At 53.4% G+C, this 20,986-nt stretch overlaps 1 protein-coding gene across 3 annotated transcripts; it reads right to left on the bottom strand.

Annotated features, from left to right (window-relative positions):
• Positions 1 to 974: 974 nt before the first annotated feature.
• EGFL7 (EGF like domain multiple 7) lies at positions 975 to 15,292 on the bottom strand. Of its 3 annotated transcripts, none has more exons than XM_065737223.1 (10): positions 15,136 to 15,292; positions 12,043 to 12,111; positions 7,682 to 7,869; positions 6,284 to 6,406; positions 6,082 to 6,194; positions 5,322 to 5,417; positions 4,079 to 4,243; positions 3,313 to 3,377; positions 2,866 to 3,028; positions 975 to 1,392 (listed from the first exon to the last, which is right to left on the bottom strand). In XM_065737223.1, exons 3-10 carry the CDS (start codon positions 7,759 to 7,761, stop codon positions 1,370 to 1,372), a joined length of 828 nt encoding a protein of 275 aa, XP_065593295.1. In that variant the 5' UTR covers positions 7,762 to 7,869; positions 12,043 to 12,111; positions 15,136 to 15,292; the 3' UTR covers positions 975 to 1,369. The 3 variants fall into 3 exon arrangements, with proteins under 3 accessions (XP_065593295.1, XP_065593296.1, XP_065593297.1); XM_065737224.1 differs by lacking the exon at positions 15,136 to 15,292 and adding an exon at positions 13,010 to 13,078; XM_065737225.1 differs by lacking the exons at positions 12,043 to 12,111; positions 15,136 to 15,292 and adding an exon at positions 10,435 to 10,515.
• Positions 15,293 to 20,986: the final 5,694 nt, after the last annotated feature.

The raw sequence follows: 20,986 nt of genomic DNA, 5'->3' as shown, positions 1-20,986 counted from the left end.
GAGAGCACCACGAGCTGAGCCTGAGTACAGCACAGCAAGCTGCTGGAGCCTGTCTGTCCCTGCTCCAAGTGGGGGCATTTTTGGGGGGTAAATCCTCACGTGAGTGAGGCACAGCCAGCAGTCCACAAGGCAGGAAGCCCTTGGGCTGAGTTGCTATGGGGCTTTATCCAAGGGGCCTTACAGTCTCAGGGGTCAGACCTGTCATGAAGTGGGTTGGGGTGGGAGGATGGAAACTGACCCAGCACTTTGTAAGAGCAGCAGGAAAATGGCTGTTATAGAGGTAAAACCCAGAAGGGATCACAGGAGTGCTCTGTGGAGCAACTCTTGCAGCACCTGGGAGAAAGAAGCAGTGCCTCTGTGTGCAGTTGTCTACTGTTGAGTTTTAATTGGGTTGAGAGTAATGTATTTTGCTTAAAGAGAAAAAAAAAAAAAAGTATGCCTTTGATTATTTAAATGAAGGAGACTCCTGGTTTTGTGTGGGAGCTGGGGGAGGAGGAATGCTGCGGGAGGAAGAGCAACGTGGGGCCGTGGAGGGAGCTCCATCCCTCCGGTAAGGAGCCTGCAGCCTCTGTGCACAGCAGGAGGCTTTTAGTATAACCCTGGAGCACAACTGTATCCACAGGGCTCCTCCCGTAGCTGTGGTTGTAGCAGAGTGTTATACCGGATTGCTCCCATCTGCTCTGCTACACCTGCAACCTTGGCTAGAGCAAACAGAGCAGGGGAGGTCGGCGTGGACTGCCAAGGCAGCAACGTTGGGTGAGGGAAAACAGCCACCTTGACAGCTGGTGCTGTGCCAGTATAAACAAGTGGGCTTTGTCTGGCCTCTGTCCGCAGTGCAGGTGTGCAGGGGACTCAGCCTCAGCCTCCTGGCAGAGCTGAGTGATGCAGGTTTGTCCCTGTCTGCTCTGTGCTGCTGATGGGAGTGGCACTGGGAAAGGTTTTCCATTAAAGCAGTGTAAACCAGACTCTGTGCCTTCGGGCCTGTGTAAAAGCATCATGATTTCTGCCCTGCAGGCCTAAGGAAAAGCCAAACAAAACCAAGCACCACATGAACTCGTGTAGAGCTGCTCTCTGGCACTGCCGGACAGGCACTGCTAATGGCATGAGGTAAGGCATTTATTGTCTGCCTCTCCAGCAGGAGTGGGGTGAGATGCTCAGGGTTAAAAGTCCAGTTTGGAAGGAACAGCATGACCTTTGATAAGGTGAGCTGGAAGAGTAAAATACCAGAGATGCTGATGGGAAATCAGCCTTCTCCTGCTACCCTGTGTCTTCCTGGAGATGACGTGTCTTTGGCCACAGTTTGGGGCTGGAGAGTGAGACAAGAGCTACAGATGCAGTCTGCCCGTTCTGATTCTTTGGGTGCTCAGCTCTAGAGTTCATTCTTGCAGGAACCTGGGAAGATTAAGGAAAAAAAAAACATCAGTGCTGTATTATTTATTTTTTGCTAGGCAGGGTTTGGTGTGGTGGTGGGGGCTGGCACCTCCAACCACCATAGGATGGGCAGGTGCCCTGGGCTGGCTGTAACCACCTCCCCTGTTCTCCAGTGTGTACTAAATCATCTCACTGCCTTTTCCTCCTAGAAAGATGAGGTTGATCTCACCACCTATACATGCCATCCACCTGTACTGCTTTCCCTTTGCCAAACAACCCCCTGCTGCCTTCATCCTGCCAGCTCTGGGCCTGGCAAGCCTGCACATAGCACCTCGAGGCAGCAGGGGCACTGACAAGAATGCCAGCTGGGACCAGGCTGTCCTGACTACAGCTGCAGCTGATGCTCTGCAGACCCCAGCACTCACTGCCCTACAACAGAACAGTCTTGTATCCTCCAGAGACTTCCAGGAACATGGGAGGGACAAAGGCAAGTTTTGCCTGCTGGAACAGGCTCTGCAGAAGCTAAATACAGGACTGTGGAGTCATCCCTTGGCACAAGTCCATGCTACCTTGTGACGTCGCTCCCATTCCTCAGTGCTGTCACTAATAATAAGCACAGGGCAACACTAGGGAACTTGTTCTATTGAGACACTTGTAGGTTTTCATAATTACCCTTTTCTGAGATATATATATATATTTAAAGAATCTGTTTGCAGCGTCAAGCAAGCTCTTTGAAGGTTTTATACCTAAGCCATCAGCACAAGCAGTGAACTGGGACTGGGTATGCCCTGAAACCTCACCATCCCTTCCTCTCACCAAGCAATGTAACCCCTGTGCCTTTAGCACCAGGCTGCTGCCCCTGGTGAGCTTGTTATTTAAGACACCTCTCTGGTGCACTGCACGGCAGACTACTGCTCCACAGACTTCAAAAAGAAACGTGCCTAAAACTTCCCAGGTTCATAAATCTGCCAACTTGTGCACGCTCCCTAAACTTTCCTGATTGACTTTTTGGACTATTAAGTTTTTAAGTGTTGGGGGGTTCTTTTCATTTCATCCTGGACTGGAGTTACGGTGCTGAAGGGAGGGGACAGCACTGCTGGGAGTTGTGCCCCACTGCTCACGGTGGTTTCCCTCTGCTTCTGCCCCAGAGCCCTGTTTCCATGTGCCTCTCTTGCTCTGGCTGCTATGAGGGCAATCAGATGGTGCAGCCAAGCAGGCAGCTTTGGAATGAAGCTAATAGGTTGTTTGCATTCATCTTTTATTAATTACAGGCTGCTGGGTTTGAGGGAAGATCAAGATTAATAGCAATATATGTGTTACTGATCTTGCTGGCTCGCATCTGCTCCCCACAGCCAAACTCCGTGGCACAAACAGCCCCGAGCAAAGCGTGGCACTGAGGTCTGAGGCTGTGACAGTGGTGTTTGAATGTATGGGGGGAAAAAAGGGGGACAGGCATAGTGCAAAGCTTCACCCCTCCTTTTTGCAGGCACTTACATGTCTCCAGGCGCTCCTCGAGGAAGGAGATCTGCTCACTCAAGGAGTCGATTCTGTCCAGTTGCTGCAGGGAGTGGGACAGTCGGCTGATGGGGTCTGTGCCGACGTCCTCTGGTGCAGATGGCATGAGGTTGTGGAAGGGAGCCAGCACCAACTGGAGTTTCTGCAGGGAGAAGGGGAGCTGTGAGCAGCGAGGAGAACCCTCAGTGCAGTGTTTGGTTGTGTTCAAAGGGCTGCTGGGCTGGAAGAGCTGCTGTGAAGCTCTGCCGGCAGCGTGGAGCACAGCTGGGATCCTTGCCTGCTCCCTGCCTGCCTGAGGTCAGCGTGGTGTTAAAAATAGAGCCAGGGTGGAGGGAAACCCTGGCTGTGTGCAGCCTGGGCTTGGAGCTGGCTGCCTGCGGCCACGGGCAGAGGAGGAGGGGGCAGAGGGATGCACCAAACACCCACCTGCTCCAGTGCTTCCACTCTGTTCTTCAGGTCTTTCATTTCTTCCTTCATTTCATTGGAAGGACCTGAAAAGAAAAAGGACCGAGATAGGTTGGTTAGTAAAAATCCATTGCCTGATGTGAAATGGGGTGTGCTGGGCTCAGGCTAAGTGCTGCTGCTTGGTGCTCCCCTCCTAGGGAACCCTGGGGTTCAGGAACTGGATGCAATGCCCACTGCAAGTACAGCAGTACCTAGAATAAAGTAAGGGAGTTTCTCAGGCTGTGGGGTGATGCTTAAGGTACGAAATATCCTTTTGTGCCTCTGTTGGCAGCAGATGAGTTAGCACTCGTGTCTTCCCTGTCCCGTGGTGAGCCCTGCTGAGGACACAGACCAAAGGCAGGTGGCTTTGGGGGCACTGTGTAGCTGGCTCTCCCAGGCGTTGCCCACGTGATGCCAGTGCTGACCACAGCGCATTATTACTCACGGTACGAGTTTGAAGTGTCACAGCGCGTACCAAAAGTAATAATGGGCCGTCACCAGCAGCTCCTGATGCTCCTTGTGGCTCCGGATGATGTGCCCCAGAGGAAGGATGATGATGATGATGGAGAGCGCAGCCTTGGCCACCACACACCACAGCAAGGCTTTGTCACCCCTGCAGGGCCTGGGCTTGTGCACAAGGCAGGTTTTGTTTCACCTCCTAGCCCTTGCCAGTCCTGCTCCAGCCACCCTACGCTGCTGTGTTAACCCCAGGTTTCACCAAAGCCCCCAGGCAGCTGTGGGCAGTTACCTGCTTGGCTGAAGGTTCCTGGCCCAGGGCCTAACACCACGGGCTGGCATGCCTTGTTATCAGCAGCGAGGCTAAAGCCATCCTGGCAGGCACAGAGGAAGCTTCCAGCTGTGTTGATGCAGAGCTGACTGCACCCATGGCTCCGGCTGGCACACTCATCCACGTCTGAAAGCACAGGGATGGCTCTGTGAGGACAGGGCTGGTAGTGAAATGCTCAAATTGCTCACAGGTGAAGTAGAAGTGCTGCTCCCCCTGCCAGAGCCACACTGATATCCCCAGGGTGGGGATGAGATGGGAACACAGCCAAGACCCAGGTCACCCTCCCCAATCCTGGCTGGCATCTGTGTGGGTGCCCCTCAGACAGGATAGGAGCACACTAGGAAGATGCTGCTGTAAATGCAGGATCCTTGTATTACTTATTTATCCGGAGGGAGAATCAGGCACATCCCTCTCACCCTCATAAGGGTAAAAAGCAAAAGGTAAGCCCAGAAATGCTCACACTTTGTACAGAGCAGGCACCATCCTTGAACAGAGGGGTGCAGGCAGCCCCGTTCTGCTGCTCTCAGTGCCTGGCTCTCATCCTGGATTTATGGCCAGGGTTTTGGTTCCAGCCAGCCGTGGTGAGGAGCTATCAGCCTTTCAAGTGTGTATAAAACCCAGTAACCTCTCCTCACACGGGGGAGTTATTAAAGCTGTTCCCACAAAGTAAAACGAGCAGAGTTGCTTCCCACGCCCGGGCAAATCTGTTCTAAGCAGTGGGAAAATCCTTTCCCCAGCGCTGGAGCCGGAGCTGTCAGCGATGTGCTCAGCCCTGCCCTGCCCATCGTGGGTCAGTGCCACACACTCCTCCCCTGCCTTACAGGAGAGGAAGACAGAAAGCCAGGAGAAGTGGTGGAAGTGGTTTGCAGCGTGATGTGCTCTGCCGGATATCCCTGTGCTCCAGTGAGGCATCGGGCTGTCCTCGTGGAGGAGAGGAGCCCTTCCCCTCCACCCCCAGATCTTTTTTCTTTACAGATTTAGGCTCTGCAGCAAATGAGTATTTTCGTTTACAAAGAGTTTACAAAGGCTGGGAGATGGGTCACTGTAAATACACAGTCTTGGGACAGCCCAAGGAGTGCGAGGGCTGCTCTGCTGAAGGCTCTTTGCTGACTGCAGTCACAGCAGAGCACAGCCCCAGCTCATACTGAACTAGCATGATCCCCCATGCCAGGAGGTGCCAGGAGGGAGCAGGGTGCAGTGGTACCTGTCTGGCAGGAAGGCCCCATCCATCCAGGCGGGCAGGAGCATCTTCCAGGGAAGGCACAGCGGCCGCCATTCTGGCATGGCACCTGGCACAGAGCTGTGAGAGCAAACGAGCACAGTGTCACTCAGTGGGGGTGGGCATCCCCCTCCCCTACCTCCATACGTATGCACTGTGCACACACCTGGGACAGCACAGCCCTGTGCCAGGCCTGGGCGTGCACAGATCCATCCTGGGCTGTGCTGGGAGCAGCAGGACTGGGATAAACAGGCCCTGGTTTGGAAAGAGGCCAAGGGGCCTGCAACCAGCTCAGGTCAGGGGAAGGAGGGCCACACTGCACCCTGACAGCTCAGGAAAGCGTCTGGTGCTGCTCTCTGAGCTCTTTTAGAGACAGATTAGCTGCTGATGTGCCAGTGTGTTCTGTGTTTGTTTTATGTTGCACATCACAATGTCCTCCTGAAAGCATTTATCTTCCATTACCGCTGATTTATATGGAAAGAACTTGCTCATTTTATTTATCCTCTGGTAACTCTAAAGTTAATAAGCGATCCCAAAGGAAAAAGGCCCGAGGCAGCCAAGGAAGCCTAGAAACTAATCAGAAATCGAGCCACATTTGACTGTGCTATTGAAAATGTAAATGGAAGAATCAGACTGGTGTTGGTCAACAAGAGAACTGGCTGCTGGAAGCTGAGCCACTCTGAATCAAGGGGCTGGAGGACAGAAAGGTGAGCAGGACCCTGGGGTTGCCCAGTGGGCTTGTTACCTGTGTTGCAGCTGAGCTCATAGCTGCTGGTTCTGCTCCAGCCAGGACAGCACGAGGCCACGGGCTGGGGTATCTGTTTGTACACCTGCCGGTAGGCAACCTTGTACATGGTCCTGCAAAGCAGAGATGGGGCTGAGTGTCAAGGGGAGCCCCAAGACCCCAGCCCCGCTCCCCCAGCACTGCAGTGCTGCTTCCCCCCCACCTGTAGGTGCTGCACAGGCGGTGGCCCTGGCAGGTGGTGAGGTAGGGCAGGTACACGGGCTGCACGTGGGACTCGGTGTGGGCAGCTGTACGGCTCCGTGGCTCCGCAGTGCAGGTCCTACGACTGAGCAAAGGACAGCAGGTCAGGCAGTGGCAAACTCTCTGCCCTCATCCTGAAAGGGCCGTGCTGATTTTCACCAACTGGGGACGTGGCCTGACAACTCCTAATTGCATAGGGCTATTTAAGAGGCAGTGGCTCGTTGCCCAAGTGACCTGGGAGGTGACTTCATGCTGTTAGGGGCAGAAACACAAAGCTGCCAGCACTGTGGGCTGCGTGGCCCCTTCCTCCCCAGCCCCTGCACAAAGGCACTGACCCCCCTCATTCACTGCAAACTTTCTCCATCCTGAACAGTTGGGGTCCAGAGTTAGGGGGAATTTACTCAGAGTAGTTTTCCTTCCATTCCCTTCTCCTAAAATCAATCAGTTTTTAGATGTATCTTCTCCTTTCTGAGCTTTCTGCCCTCCTGAACCTGATGCACCTTCGGACACCAACAAATTCATGCTTTCACAAAAAGAATCAGGCTGATGGCAAAAAGGTAGAAGACAGAGGAAACTCTGTTCTTTCTCAGATAACTGAGACCCAGACAAAAACTTTCCCAAGGCCAACAGCCAAAGTGGCATCAGTTAAAGGTTATTTCTCTTCAACATTCTCCAGCAGGTCAGTCCCACCAAGGAACATACATGCTTGTCTCAGCCTCCCAGCTCAATTATGAACTAGAATTAAAAGGCTGGGAATTAGCACGGACATCAGCTGGCTTCTATTAACTCCAGAAAACTCTTTTCAGCTTCACTGGTTAATGTTACAGAAGATGTAGTTTTTACATCGAAATTGTTTGCTTTACAAATTTTATAATAAAGCTATAGCTGCAGTACGTGCGTGCGAGAGAGGAATTCAGCCTGTGGGTTTAGTCACGACCAGAATGTGAAAGGTTTAATTCTAGAGGAGAGCATTTCAGTGTAAAAACAAACTTTGGAGAAAATGAGCTGGATCTGGGGGGTGGGGGCTGAGCTCGAGCTCCTTTTGGTAGGGGAAGAAACTGGGGCACTGAGCACCAAGGCACCGAGCACTGGGCCTCCTTTGGCCACGGAGACACTTGGGCTGTGCTGGGATGCAGGACAGTGTCAGACTTAGTTTCTAGGAAGAAAACAGACCCCAGTCAAGGTGCGACTCTGCTGAACCTCCTGCCAGCTCCTCACCCAGCCAAGTGCCCCGGGTGCCCCAGCAGCAGAAATGTGCTCCCCATCGTGGGTGAGGATGAGCCATGCCATGCCTTGCAGAGGGGATCAGCACATGCTTGTGAGGACAGGTCTGGGAGACACAGACAAAAACGAAGCTTACCCCACCCGGGCAAAACCGTCGGTGCTGGTGGTGCTGAGGATGAAGGCGAGTCCTGAGAGCAAGCAGCTGATTCCGTGCATGTCCTGGCCCCTCCCTGCAGCACTCTGCACTGTGTGGCACACACCAGAGTCACTCCTCAGTGGGCAGCGTGGGCTCCTACCACATGGCTTGCACTTCAGCGGCAGACTCTGGAACAGAGAGAATAACGGTGTGAGCACGTGGTGCCCATCCCCAGCTGACAGCACCCGATGGAGCTGTGGTGAGGTGAGACTGATGGCAAGGTTTGCACTAAGGGAATAGAAATGTCCCTGTGAGGCATCCCCAAGAGGCTGGGTGGGGTGGCTGTGCTGTGCACAGGAGCTGTGCCTTATTGCAAGCCCTGGCAGGATGTAAAACAAAAAAGAGTGAGGTTACCTTCTTCCCAGTGACACACGGGGGTACAGGACTCAGCAAGCCACAGCACAAGAAACAGGGGATGTGTGGGACAGAGCCGTTGCTCCTGCTGGCACACACCAGGGGGCTGCACCCCTTATGGGGCTGCACAAGAAGGAACCTGCACTATTCTGAAACATGCATCCAATTCCAGGCAGCAAAGCCAAAACAATGGCCTGTAATTTCTTAATCCATACAGCATTGTAAAGCTGCGTTTTCCCACCACATAACATACTGAAATCTGATCTTCTTCTCTTTAAAATACAAGTTCTTGCCAGAGAAAAGTGCTTTAAGGGCCATATGTACCGTCAGTAGAGTCAGTACTGAGCTGGAAATAAAGAGGCTTTGATTTTCTAGCAATAGGATAAATATGAAGCAGGGCTGAAGAAGGTCAATAACAATGCCTAATTTAAAAAACATCCAATTTAAACAGAACAGTTTGCCTCCGGATGGCAGCAGCTAAAGGAGGAAGAAATAGAGTCCCACCTTAAACATATGACAATTAAAGGAGTCAGTCTTTCTGATTAATCTTTGGAAAAGAACTTACTTTACTGGGACACAGCACGAAAGGAAACATCCCTCTGAAAGTGCAGATAAAGCAAGCTACCTAAAAGGTGCTAAGATCCTCGGGTGATGTGGGATGAGACTGGATTGGAAAGCTGCAAACTCCTCCAGGACAATTCCTAACTCCAAGTTGTTGGGAATATTCATCTGTAGACTTCTAAACCTCCAAGTCTCTCTCCAATCCAGGCAGCTGCATCACTTTGTTCAGGTGAAGGAGGGACAGGATGTCCCTCCTGCAAACAGCATCTCCAGCAAGGCAAAGGCACTCCAAGCCAGGCAGCCATCACGGCCAGGATGCAGGCACACGGCTTGGCCTGCCCCTGCCTTCCCAGAGCTGCCCACAGACACGTATTTTCCCTCCAGCCACACATCCCCTCGCCAGCGGTGCTACTCCTGAGGTCTGTAAGTCAAACTCCACCAACCATTGCAGTCCTCCCACAGAATTCATGCAGCCTCCATGGGAACTTCCCCCGTGGGGAAGGCAAGGAACACAGGGCACAAGCTTAAAATACAGACAGCTTGCTTTTTTCTCTTCAAAATAGAGCAGCATTGTCCTACCTCCAGTGGTCAGAATATCCCTCTGGGACGTAAAATTACGGTTGCTTCATACCAGATGAAGTTTCAAAAGTGGAAAATATGATAGTAAATACTTGTGTTTTTTATGAGTTTATGAACATCAGCCCCTTCAAAACTGCAGAAGATCCTCCAACCTGTCGCCACCACTACTAATATTCCTTTTTTATAGCACGTAAAGCTGCATTGAAGCATCGGAGCTTTTGCTGGTTGTGGGCTAAGCCATGTGCTCCTGGAGGGAGGTTGTGGGGCCACTCCTGCCAGCCAGAACCTCTCCCATTCTGCCTCTGTGCTTTCTAACTTGCATCAGCAACCAACGGGAAAATACAACGCATAAGGGAGCTGACATGGGCAGTGCTTTGTCCAGCTCTGCCCAAGAAAGTCAGGCTTTCACTCCAGGTGATACTAGCAGCATGAGGTGGGGTCTGCCTCCAAAGTGGTGCAAGAGAACCCATCCAACCTTCAGGAGGACACAATAACCCCCGTGCCAACACGGCAGCTGCACTTCTCTGGACAGCATGGCCTGGTTCTGCAGGTGGAACCGCTGCTCCCAACGGTGCCCTCAGCTGCCAGACCCTCCAGGACGGCACCAGCAACAAGGGGATGGATTTTCCCCTACAGATATTTCCAGCTGTTCTCTGCACAGGCTGGGACGCGGACACCGCGGAGCTGAGCACAGAGAAGTGGGCGCTGCGGAGCTGGGCACAACGGGAGCAGAGATGAGGGCACGACGGGAGCAGGGCACGGGGCACCGCAGAGAAACGTGCAGGGCAGTGGGATCCGTGGAGCTGAGCGCAGGGAGGTGCGCACCACGGGGGAGGCTCAGGGGCCGCGCACAGCAGAGGAGGCTGCAGGGTACGGACGCCGGGCACAGGGATGCCACCCCCAACCCACAACAGGCCCGAACCCCTCTCTCCGGGCTCCGCACCCCCCGGGGCATTACGATCCCTGCCCGCACCCCCCGGGACCCCTCCGCGGCCGGCTCTGCCCGCAGCCCCTCCGGTCCCGCTCCTCCGCCTCCTCCCGCCCCGCTCGCTGCCGTCCCCGCTCCCCCCTCCGCCCGCTTCGCCCCGCGGAGGATGCGGCGGTGGCAGACGCGGTCCCCCCCGTCCCCCCCTTTCCCTTCCTCACCGCGCCGACCCCTCTCCCCACCCCGTGCAGCGGTCGCAGCCGCCGGGACTCACCGGTGGCGGTGGCGGAGCCGCGGAATCGCCGCCGCGTCGCGGCCCCCCTCGCGTTTCCTCCCCCCCAGGCCGAGCCGGTCCCTCCGCCCCGGCCCAATGAGCTCCCGGCGGGGAAGAAAGCGGAGCTTCCCGGCCTGGGGGAAGAGCCGAGAACCGGGGAGCCTCCGCCTGCCCCCGCCCCGCCGTGCTGCTCCCGGGGACGCGGGGGCACGGGGCAGAGCCCCCTCCGCAGCATTGACCACGCGGTGCCCCCGTGCCGTCGCTGCCACGCTGGCCCCGAGCAGGGGACCGCTGCTTCGGTGCCGCTTTCCAGGCTCACCTGCAGCCCCGCACCGAGCTACGAGGTCCCCGACCCCCGCGTGGAGCAGATGTCCTGGGTGGGCAGGGGATCAACGGCCGGGCGGGGAGCACGCAGCCCTTGGTCACCGGGGCAGATTTCTCTCTCCGTGCTAATAAAGACCGTGCGTGGTTCTGCGTCTCCTTCCCCCGGGCACCGCATCGCGCTGTAGGGTCCCACCGTTTGGCCCTATGATCTCCCTGAGCTCATTCCAACTGCTGACTCCTGTAGGAGAGCGCAGTGAGCTGCCGGGATAGGGATCAGCCCTGCGAGCGCTACGGGATGCTCGAAGGCTGCCTCGGATGCCCCGGGGCAGATGAGGCAGGCCGGTCCCCCACGCTTCTCCTATGGAGCACTCATTTATTTATCAAAGAAAAAAATTCTGCAGTTCGCTTAGTGCCAAAGTGCCACTTGTTTTGTCTCCATTTTACCCTGGGAAATTAGAGCACAGAGGCTTATTGTTTTTCAAATGACTTAGGCGCCTGCCCATGCTCAGAGCCAGCCTTAAAGATAGCAGGGGTCTGCTGTGGAAATGAATGGCAGGATACACCCTCCTGGGAATATTTGTTCCCATTACGGTTTTGTTGTTGTTGTTGTTGTTGTTGGGTTGGTTTTTTGGGTTGTTTTTGAAAGCGTGTAGGCATCTAGAGGAAATATTTACCAGCTCAACAATAATAGCTGCAAAAGACCCAGCTGAGCTCACCGCTCCAACCCCTGCGTTTCCCCGTGGGTACGCTGCGGCTGCTGCTTGAACTGGAGCTGCCGTGGGTTGCCCTGTGCCCTGCAGCAAAGCTCTGCACGCGATGCGTGCTGGGGGGGCCCTCAGGTGGGCACGTGCGGCAGTTTTGCTCGTGTTCTCCCCAGGGAAGGGAGCAGCTGGGAGTCGGCTCTGGGATGTGCTGGGGGAGATGGAGCTCCGTGGGCAGGGCAGGGCTGGCTGCCGGTGGAAGCGACACGCCGTGTTGCACAAGCAGGAAACAGAACGGTTTGCTCACTCGAACGACCTCTGGGGAATGATTGCAGCTCACGTAATCTCATCACCGTAAAAGCACAGGCAAACTTTTCCCCAGGGCCTCGGGAGGACGGTAGTTATCTTACAGTGCAGAGAGAGTTACTGGGTTGGGTTTTTTTTCTGGTTCGTGGGGGAGATGGACGGTGCCTGATACTCAGCTTGCCTAATCGTTGCAAAATGTGCCCAGAAGCCAGTGGAAAGCTCTTCTGCCTGGCTGTATGGGAAGCACGGGGTCTAGTGGCACGGTCGGGATACTCACCTTATCCTCAGTGCTGTGTCACCCGGCCCGAGTGCGGATCCTTTCCTAAAGGAGCATCCTGGTTTCTCACTGTAGGAACAGAAAAGCCCGTGGTTACACTCCCTTTGTCATGCAGGCAGGTATCAGTGACCCAGCCCGTGAGAGACCTGGTGTGGGGGTCCCAGGTGCTCCCCAGAGCTCCATGAGAAGCGGGGTGCCCCATTCCTGCAATATTTTCACGTGAAGTTCCCTCACTCCAGGACCAAACTCAGCTCCTCCACGGGCTCTGTTAACACCTTTCAACCGTTCCCCAACAATTCCTGAAGTGCAGTTATTTGAGTTGCAGAATGTTTGCCTTTCAGCTCCATTTCCTTGGCCAAATCTTTGCACAAGCGAGAGCTCATGTTATCTGGTTAAGAACTGCAGTTTGCCCATTCAAAGAGCATTTAAATCCTTTGCTCGTAGGCAGGGCTCAGTGCCTCGTATGCCACCATGCATAATGCTGGGAGGAAATCGTGCAGGACATAGCCTGGCAAAGTTGCTTTGTGGTGTTTCACCAGCTGTGAGCAGGGGAAGGTCAGAAACCGGCCCAGCTAACACTGCTGTGATGAGCTGCTCACCATGGCAGTAAGGAATTTGGGCTCACAACTGCACGTCTGCCTGGATTTGAAGTCTTCCTTCGACAGGCACTTTCCCTGCTCCCCCCAAGGCCTTCTCCCTTGCACTTTAGAAGCTTACTCCCACGACATCTAATATTAATACTTGTCTCCAGGCCAAGACAGAAATGTTTCTGCCCAACCTCCCTCTTAGATTTAACAGCGTTAAATCTCCCCGTTTCCCACTGGCTCTATGCTCACGTACAGGAGAGCGTCCCCAGGCTGGGGCTGGAGGGGCTGAAGTGACAGCTGGAGATGGATGGGTGGGGAAGTAGACAGGAGAGTGACACACATACAGATGCAAAACCTCTCAGCCTTGTCTGCCCCCGTACCTGCTGTGCACAATGGTCTCTCGCTGGCCTCCATGGGGATCTGGCTCAGAGCTGGGACTATTTGCTGAAGCAATGGGAATTTTTGGTGATCCCCCCCCAAAAAAGAGGAATCATTTCTTTTTGTCTTTGGACAAATTCTTTCGCTCAGGCTTTTCATAGAGCTGTTTGTAAACGCAGCACTGAAGTTTAGGAGCAGCCCCTGTCCTGCAGAGTTCTGTAAAGAAAAAGACCTCCCACTATTCTATTATGTGCCATATTGTTCTCCATTGCGTCAGCTGCAAACCAGTTATCTCAGTGGAAATCTAGTGGTGACCATTGATGTCAGTGGGATCAAAGCAGGTCAAACCAAGAAAAGTGCTTGGCCCATAGCCCCGGGTCTCTCGTCACCAGTTGCCGAGTGCAGTGAGTATTAGGACCCAGATCAGATTCCCACAAAGTGATTTTTTTTTTTTTTTTTTGGCCTGAGTTAAGGACTTAACAAACATGAAGTGTCTCAGGAGCAGCACGTTATAACCCGAGTCCACCCGAGACAAACAGCAGCCAAAATGGAGCCATGCAAAAACAAATGTGCAAACAGGCCAACGTCCTGCAGCCACGTTTATTTTCCTTCAGTGCACGCAGATGAGTTCTCATGTGCATTTTGAGGCAGCAGTGATGGCTGCTGCACAAAAACTGGGAAATGATCCATCTCACTTAGGAATAAATGGAATCTTGCTGCTTTCTGTGAAATTTCCCTGGCAAAAACTGGCGTTTGTCAGTGGGGGAACAGCTCCCGCCCCAACTTTCCCCTCTGTGTTTTTCCAGTGAATCACTCCCTCAGGAGCGCACAGAAAGCGCAGTGGGAATGGCTGTGAGATGCATGCATGGCTCAATTGGTCCTTAAATCACAGCCATGCCACTGAGCATTGCGTTAAACAGCTTCAGTTTTTTGCTCTAATTATCTTTCTATATCATGAGAAAGATTCCAGCTCCAGAAATCTGTGCCAGGCAGAGCTCCTGCTTGCCATCACCCCGAGGGATGGGCAGACCTATGGCATTCATGCTGGGAGAGGTGACAGAACTAAATAGCATTTTATCACTTCTGTTTGCAAAGGCCCTTTCCTTTTTCTTTCTCTGCCTGCTCTGAAAGCTTAAGTTAAATCTTCTTTCCTGCATGCGCTTCTGCTGCTGGTGTGTGACTGTGAGTCAGGTTCGTTTACACTAATTTGTTGCAGTTTGTAAATCTGTCTCCCTGGAGCCAGACCCATCTGCAGCATCAGAGTCTGGGAAATGGCTCAAATAAGCCTGCATCCCAGACTCAATTTCTCTTTTTTACCTCTAGGGAAAGTAGCGCAGAACTGATCGTTCAGCAGCACAGAGAGAAACTGACTCAATGACAGAAGGACTTCTTGATCTCAGGGAATAACATTCAGAGTTTGCCAGGGCAGGGGTGTGTTACCCAGAGTCGAGGCAGATTTGCAAGGAAGGCTCAGGGCCTCTGGGCTTCAGCCTGGCACTGCTCCCCAGGCAATGCCAGAGCTTCACGTGAATTTTTACCCCTTGCAAAACCGTACTGTTTATTCTGTGAATGTTAGATCCTGTGAAAAATCACGCTCGCCTGTTTCTGTCAAGAGCCATTGGTGGTGGCATGGTGCTGCTTCACATGCACAGGTACCCGGCTGCTCCTCCCTGCAGCCACCCTTTATCCCCAGGCTCATCAAGCAAGGGACTGAGCCTCCCACCTGCACTGTGCAATGCCAGAGATGAGGATGGCAGGACCCACATGTTACTGAAATAGCATGCATAACGCCCATGGTCACAAACACCAGAGGCTTTGCCAAGCTGCTGGTGTGCTCCAGGCTCACAGTGTCAGCCTTGGCAGAGCCCTGTGTAACGTGCCCTGTAATGTGTTATAGCTCAGAGGCAGGCGGATGGAAACAGAGAAGAAGTCACGGAAAGAAAGGTGGAAATCACACGCTTCCTCCTCAAGCACAGCAGATAAAACAAGCCCTCTGTCCGGCTGCCAGCACTCTGCCATCCCTCAATGCAGCCTGAGCGGTGGTGGGTGATTTCAAAGAGCAAACCTGCGGCCCCACAACCCCTCTCACCCGCCCCATCCCACCTGTCCCTCTCGCATCATCCCATACCTGCAGTGCCCCGCTGTCCCCCGCCGCAGTGGGGCCGGCCCCGCTGCCACACTGCCTCGTGACCACCGGCCGCCATCTCCCCATGGCCGCCCTGGGCCCGGAGCCGTGCACCCGCCTGGCACCCCCAGCATGGCCGCCCGCCGGCCGCACACAGGCAGGAGGTGGCTGCTGAGGTGGAAGGGCGGCTTTTTATGCTTTTCTTCCTGTATAAATCAGGCCGGGGATGGACAATCCCAGACAGGACTTCCTGTGTGTGTTGTGCGCTGATAACAGGGCGTTGCGAGGAGAACAAACACGGCCGCCGTGGGCCCAGAGGGGAGAGGGGCTGTGGGGCGGCACCCCCTCCCCCCCCACCCCCCGCCCCGTGCCTGCCAGCCCCACAGATGGGGGGCACAGCATGGCGTCCCGGGGCTGCGGGGAGGGCTGGCAGGCTGACCACCCACACCACAACACAACGCCAGCCTAAGATGGCTGCCCCTGCTCTTCACCCCGCACCACGCAGCGCACAGCTCGGCTGTCACAACCACGCTCAGAGGGGACCACCGGGGACCCCCAGGGCACCCTCAGCTCGTGCCAATTGTGGCAGGGCTGGCGGCCATCTTCCCTTCTGGAGGCCATCTTGGCGCGTGGCCCTGCATTGAGGAGGGCCTGAAATTTGGGTGCTCCCTGGGCAGGCAGGAGAGATCCCTGCCTGATTGAAGGGCGAGGCTCAGGGCCACGCGGGTCACTCAGCTGGCTGAAAAGCACTCAGCAAAGATGGCCCCTTTGGTGGCAGGTGTGGGAAAACCTGTTTTCCCCTGTTCCCTCGTGTTGAAGGCCGTTCCAGGGCAAAGCGTACTGCTGTTTCTGCTTCAACACGTGTGTATGGCTGTACACGAGCGCAGGAGGAATTCAGAGCTGCCATACCTGCCCTGCCCACATCACAGCCCTGGCAGAGCAGCCATGCTCGTGCGCAGGCTCAGCAGCAGAGGATGACTCCCACCCTGATTCAGCAAAACACTACGCTGGGAGAGTCCCCTAGGGCTTGCAAAATATTCCTGTGTTTATTTATATAAATGCATGGCTAAAGAAAGACCCCATTTGTTTTCCTTGGCAGAAGGGTATACTTCAAGGCTGTTTTCTTGCTGCCCATCGTTCTTTCCAGCAATAGGTGATTTTGTACTGCAGGATGCTTCATGCGAGCCGAAGGGAGCTCCTCCCCACCTCCTCCGGACTGAAACACCCGAACCATGGGGACAACTTGAGACCCAGCCTCTATGAGCAGCAGCACTGCTTGGCCCTATGCCACTTTTTTGCATCCTCTGCCCTCAGCGCCGAGGTATCTGTTGCTCACAGGGCTGCACGCAGGAGTGCTCTGAGCTCATCGACAGAGAAGGACGGGATGGGACGTGTGGAAAATGCTTCCTGTTTACTCAGCCTTCCACTGCTGCAGGGGAAGCAGGCAGCAGGGGCCACGTAAATGGGTCATTTTTTTGGACCCATTTGGGATTTGCTCACAGCCTCTCTCTACCCACACACCTCCAGCATCTCCAGACCTGCTGCTGGCATCCCCCAGCACGCACTGCCCCAAGGGCTGCCCCTGCCCACGACACAGTGACGTTTAATGGTGGTGAGGTGGTGCTGGGACTCACTGCAGGCTGACAAAGCCAGGACACGTGCTCCTCCAACAGCCATGCAGCGTTCAGGCCCCATCAGGCGTGAATTGTGCAGAGGGACAGAAGGGCTTTAGACTCCTCATTAGCACCAGCCAATTAGCATGGCATGCTGCTCTCCCATCAGCTGACAGACTGCAGCTGAATACCTCCTGCCCACACTGATCCCCTCAGCGCTTTCAATAATAACATCAATTACTAAGCAGCAACCAAAATCAGTGGACAGAATCTCCGTGTTCACTTTGCACGGCTTTTTGCAGCGCAGGGAGCACGAGGCAAACCAGGCATCCTCGGGGCATTGCTGCTCTTCTGCAGAGGCAGCCCCAGCCTCACCTCCAGCCCTGAGCAGGTTCAGGAGCAGAGCATCAAGTGTTTCCAGGCTTGGGCTGCTCCAGTTCCTTGCTTGACAACTCAAGGTCCTCTTTCCCTCCTGTATTCTCCATGGAAAAAACTACTTTACTGCCTCTTGCACGTTTTATCATCAGTGGATGATAAAAGCAGCAGTCCCACTGCAGGGGTGTTCTGCTGCTTACTCATCTAACACCCATGAACTGCTTTGAAATTCCTGCATGAAACCTGCCTGCATAAATTTAACTGCTAATTTTAGGCATTGTGAGCTGCCATAGGATTTATTTCTTCGTTAGTGTTTCTTGCCATGTGGGAGAGCCTTGGGAGGCTGGCAGGCAACTGCAGCTTTGCCAGGAAGCAGATTTATCTGCTCCTACTGAAAATCTTACATGAAAAGGAACTTTATTCATGTTTTGTGTTTTAGAAAGTGCCGTCTCTGATAAATTTGGATTTGGGAAAAGGTCCCCGGGGATGAACAAAGTCCCTCCGTTCAAAGACTGAGCCTTAGGGCCCCCAAGTTGGAACGATTAACTAAAATGGTACCTCTCCCACTGAAATTTATCTCCTGGCTAAGAAAAGGAAAATAAAAAACTCCAAAACGTGGGCTTCGTCAGCAGGAGCCCCACGTGCTCAGCCTCCCTGTCCCTCCCTGCATCTCTCCTCCCAGCACGGTTCAGGGACAGTCTGATAAGAGAGGGAGAAAGTGGGAGAGGACAGGGAGCAGAGACTAAACATCGTGCAAGTTGCTGACTGCCACACAGGCATCGAACTGGGACCTGGGGATAAAACCTCATGTCTCACAGCACTGTGTTTTGTGATGCCAGCGGGACCCCAGAGCATCCCAGCCCATAGGGAACAGGGACGTGCCTTGCTGCTGCTGTTGTGACAGCATGGTGGACAGAGACAGGAAAAAGGCCAGAACTTCTCTTATGCTAAGCCAGCTTGGTGACGGGCTCTTTTATCCTCACTTTTGGTGAGATAAGATTTCAGTGCTGACTTCCAGAGCAGCTTTGTATCTCACTGTTGCCTCCCATTGCTGCAGTGGGTATCAGGCGCTCAGAAAACATTTGAGCATGACCGTATCTTTCTGAAACCCGTGTGCAATGGAAAGACACACAGGGTGGATCAGATTGACCCCACGGGGTTCTCAGAGTCTTGCTGTCCGTGTGATAAAACAGGTTTCCTCAGACAAGTGTCCCAGCTCCCTGCTGGAACGGAGCCCTGAGCACTTCCCCTGGTGGCAAGGAGATGTGATCCCACCACGAGTGTCCTGCTTCAGAACCTGGCTGATCCATGGCCATTCTGAGGGCTAATTCAGATTAAGGTCTGCTTTAGTGAATCACTGAAAACTGCGTCTTACTGCACCTTCTTCTGGGCTGATCCATCCTCCACCAAAGTCCTGAGTGCCGACAGCCCTCCGCCTCCCTTTCCCACCAACTTTTTCTGATCATTCCAGACAACGATGACAGAAAGGTTAAAGCTATCCAGTTACAGAACGAAATCTTACAACTGATTAAAAGGTTTCTGTGTTAAAAATAATGGGTGTGTTGAGAAACATGCACTAAAGGCCAGTTCTGATCTCAATGGTGTGAGACCAAACCCAGATGGGGTCTCCGTGGAGAAGTCCCAAAGAGTGGATGAGTGGTGATGTACAAACAGCATCCATCTATGTAGGACCTGAGGCCTTTTCTTATAGAATTAATGAAGTGTGTCGTAGATAGCTGTCTCCCTGTCCGTGGATCTAATTCCTTGGTTGAAAATCCTCCTCAGGAAACACTGAGGTCTTTTTGCTGACTTCACTGGATTTCAGCAACATAATAGAGAAGTGGAATTCAGCAGACAGTGAATGCAGAAGTCAGGGCTTAGGAAAAACATACAAAAAAAGAACTGTTGATGTGCCTCTTCTCTGACACATCACAGTCTATCAGCATGGCCAATGCCTTTATTTTGTTTAATCACTTATCTCCACGAAGGGAAGAGGAAATTCCCAAGAGTGCATGATCGTTAAAAATATTAACCAGGCCTGGTGATTATTTTTGGTAGCTAAAAGCTTCCTGGCAGAAGGGTTTGGGTTTTCGTTGCACTTCAGTAAATGTTTTAGGAGAACTTTCATAAATACCCATTATACTCAAATCACAGTGCAGCTTACTATTCATCAGGGAAGGGCGGGTGTATGTTTCTCATTCTTTGTTTTGTAATGCAGCGTGGTGAAGTGCATAGCACTCCACTGGATTAGGATTAGCTATTTTCTTGTATCCTTAAATAAAGGACTAGTTCACACAGTCCGAAATCTCTGTTTCCTTTCTGGCAGGAAACAGGAAGTGAATGCAAGGGGCAGATTTGGAGTTTGCTTGTAAAGAACAATCAAACTCCCATCCAGAGGGGAAGGGGATCTGCGTCAAGAGGAATTCACTTCTTTTTTCTGTTTCTTTTTTTTTTATTATTATTATTTTTCTGGAAGGGAAGAGAAAATGACCTTTAGTTTAAAAGCCTGAAAGAATAAAGGTCTGAGCACTTGGAGCTGCCTGCACAAATATAGCCATAAAGGCCTTTTCCTGACAGCAGCTCTGGCCTCTCGCCCCATCGCTATGCGAGCACTACACCGTGCTCTGCCCTGTGAGTTATCCTGGGTGAAGGGCGGCCCCCAATCCTGGCCACAGTTCCTGCTTAGGAGGACAAGCCCTGGTTTTAATCCTTCAAAATATTTACTATTTTCCTCTCTGTCCCTCCCCAGGATGGGATTTAGCAGGCTGCCTATGTTCTATGCCTATGCAAAGGTGGGACGCAGCTCAGCAGCTGGACGGCCAGGAGCTCACACCGACCCCACCGACGCTGTTCCCCTTCTGGGCAGCCATAAACCCTCCAACACACACCCCTGGGAAGAGGATGTGAGCTGAAGCCTTGGGGCTTGACCAAGTGTCCAACCATATGTGGTCTCATCTATGAGTCCTTTTAATCCTCCCCACTATTCACTCTGGATCTGTCTTTCTGTAATTATATCTCCCCAGTGGTTAAACAGATCGTTCCATGTACTCTTGTAGCCTCCATGCCAGTTTTGACACTGACTGTGGCACTTGTGGGCACGGCAGCATGGCTGAGAGCCCCGGCAGCCATCGCTGGCAGCCAGCACCTGCACTCCAATGAAGTCACCTCTTGGTACCGAAGCTCCAAATGCACCTTGGCAAGCTTCCACTTTTCTTCTCCAAAGTCATCCAAGCTCAGTGCATGCAGCTGGAGCGATGTCTGCCAGCGTGCAGAGGGACAGCATTGCCTCTGGGAGAGAGCCAGAATGTTACAATCACTGCTTAGGTTGTGTTCCTGTAGAATTTGGCATTAAGACGAAGGCTGCGGTGAGTCACTGTGCTGCAGGAAATGCTGGCCCGCACATCCACAGCAGCCCCCAGCTCCAACATCACTTTTGCCTTCTTCTACCACAAGTTTGGGACCAAGATCCACCACCTTAACCCAAAGCTTAGGTTCTGCTGTTAGATCTGTTGGCATCAAGGGAGCCAAGCTCACATCGAGCCCAGGACGTTATTGGAATCGTGAGATCAGTACATGGAGCAGGCAGGGATAGCAGTGAGCAGGAATTTGCCAGCCTGCATTCCTCTTTCTGTTCCCCTTGAGCTCCCAGCCACCACCTTGATGCATTAAAGTCATTAATTAACCTGCGAGAGCGATGAGACCTAAACTTTCCCCCAGTCACTGCTGGCAGCCAGCTGTGTGCTGAGGGCAGGCTCCTCCAGCGACGCGGGAACGTGCACATAGCCCTGCAGGAATGCACTCCAAGGAAAGCACGATTCACTCACCAGTACAGGTTGGCTTTCCCTGGCGGGGCTATACCCAGAGTC

This window comes from Cyrtonyx montezumae, unplaced genomic scaffold (genome assembly GCF_038088225.1).
Source record: "Cyrtonyx montezumae isolate F1298 unplaced genomic scaffold, pur_monq_1.0 scaffold_20, whole genome shotgun sequence".
In the NCBI taxonomy this organism is placed as follows: Eukaryota; Metazoa; Chordata; class Aves; order Galliformes; family Odontophoridae; genus Cyrtonyx; species Cyrtonyx montezumae.
Note: the sequence above shows the minus strand (reverse complement) of the source record. Positions and strands in the feature narration are given on the sequence as shown.

What these genes read in the sequence shown, in the direction of transcription:
- EGFL7 (XM_065737223.1), bottom strand. Translation starts at nt 7,761, where the DNA reads ATGCACGGAATCAGCTGCTTGCTCTCAGGACTCGCCTTCATCCTCAGC. An exon ending in TGAGCTCAGCTGCAACACAG is followed by an intron (nt 5,418 to 6,081) that starts GTAACAAGCCCA and finishes TTGCTCTCACAG; the next exon opens with CTCTGTGCCAGGTGCCATGC. An exon ending in CGAGGAGCGCCTGGAGACAT is followed by an intron (nt 1,393 to 2,865) that starts GTAAGTGCCTGC and finishes TAATCTTCCCAG; the next exon opens with GTTCCTGCAAGAATGAACTC.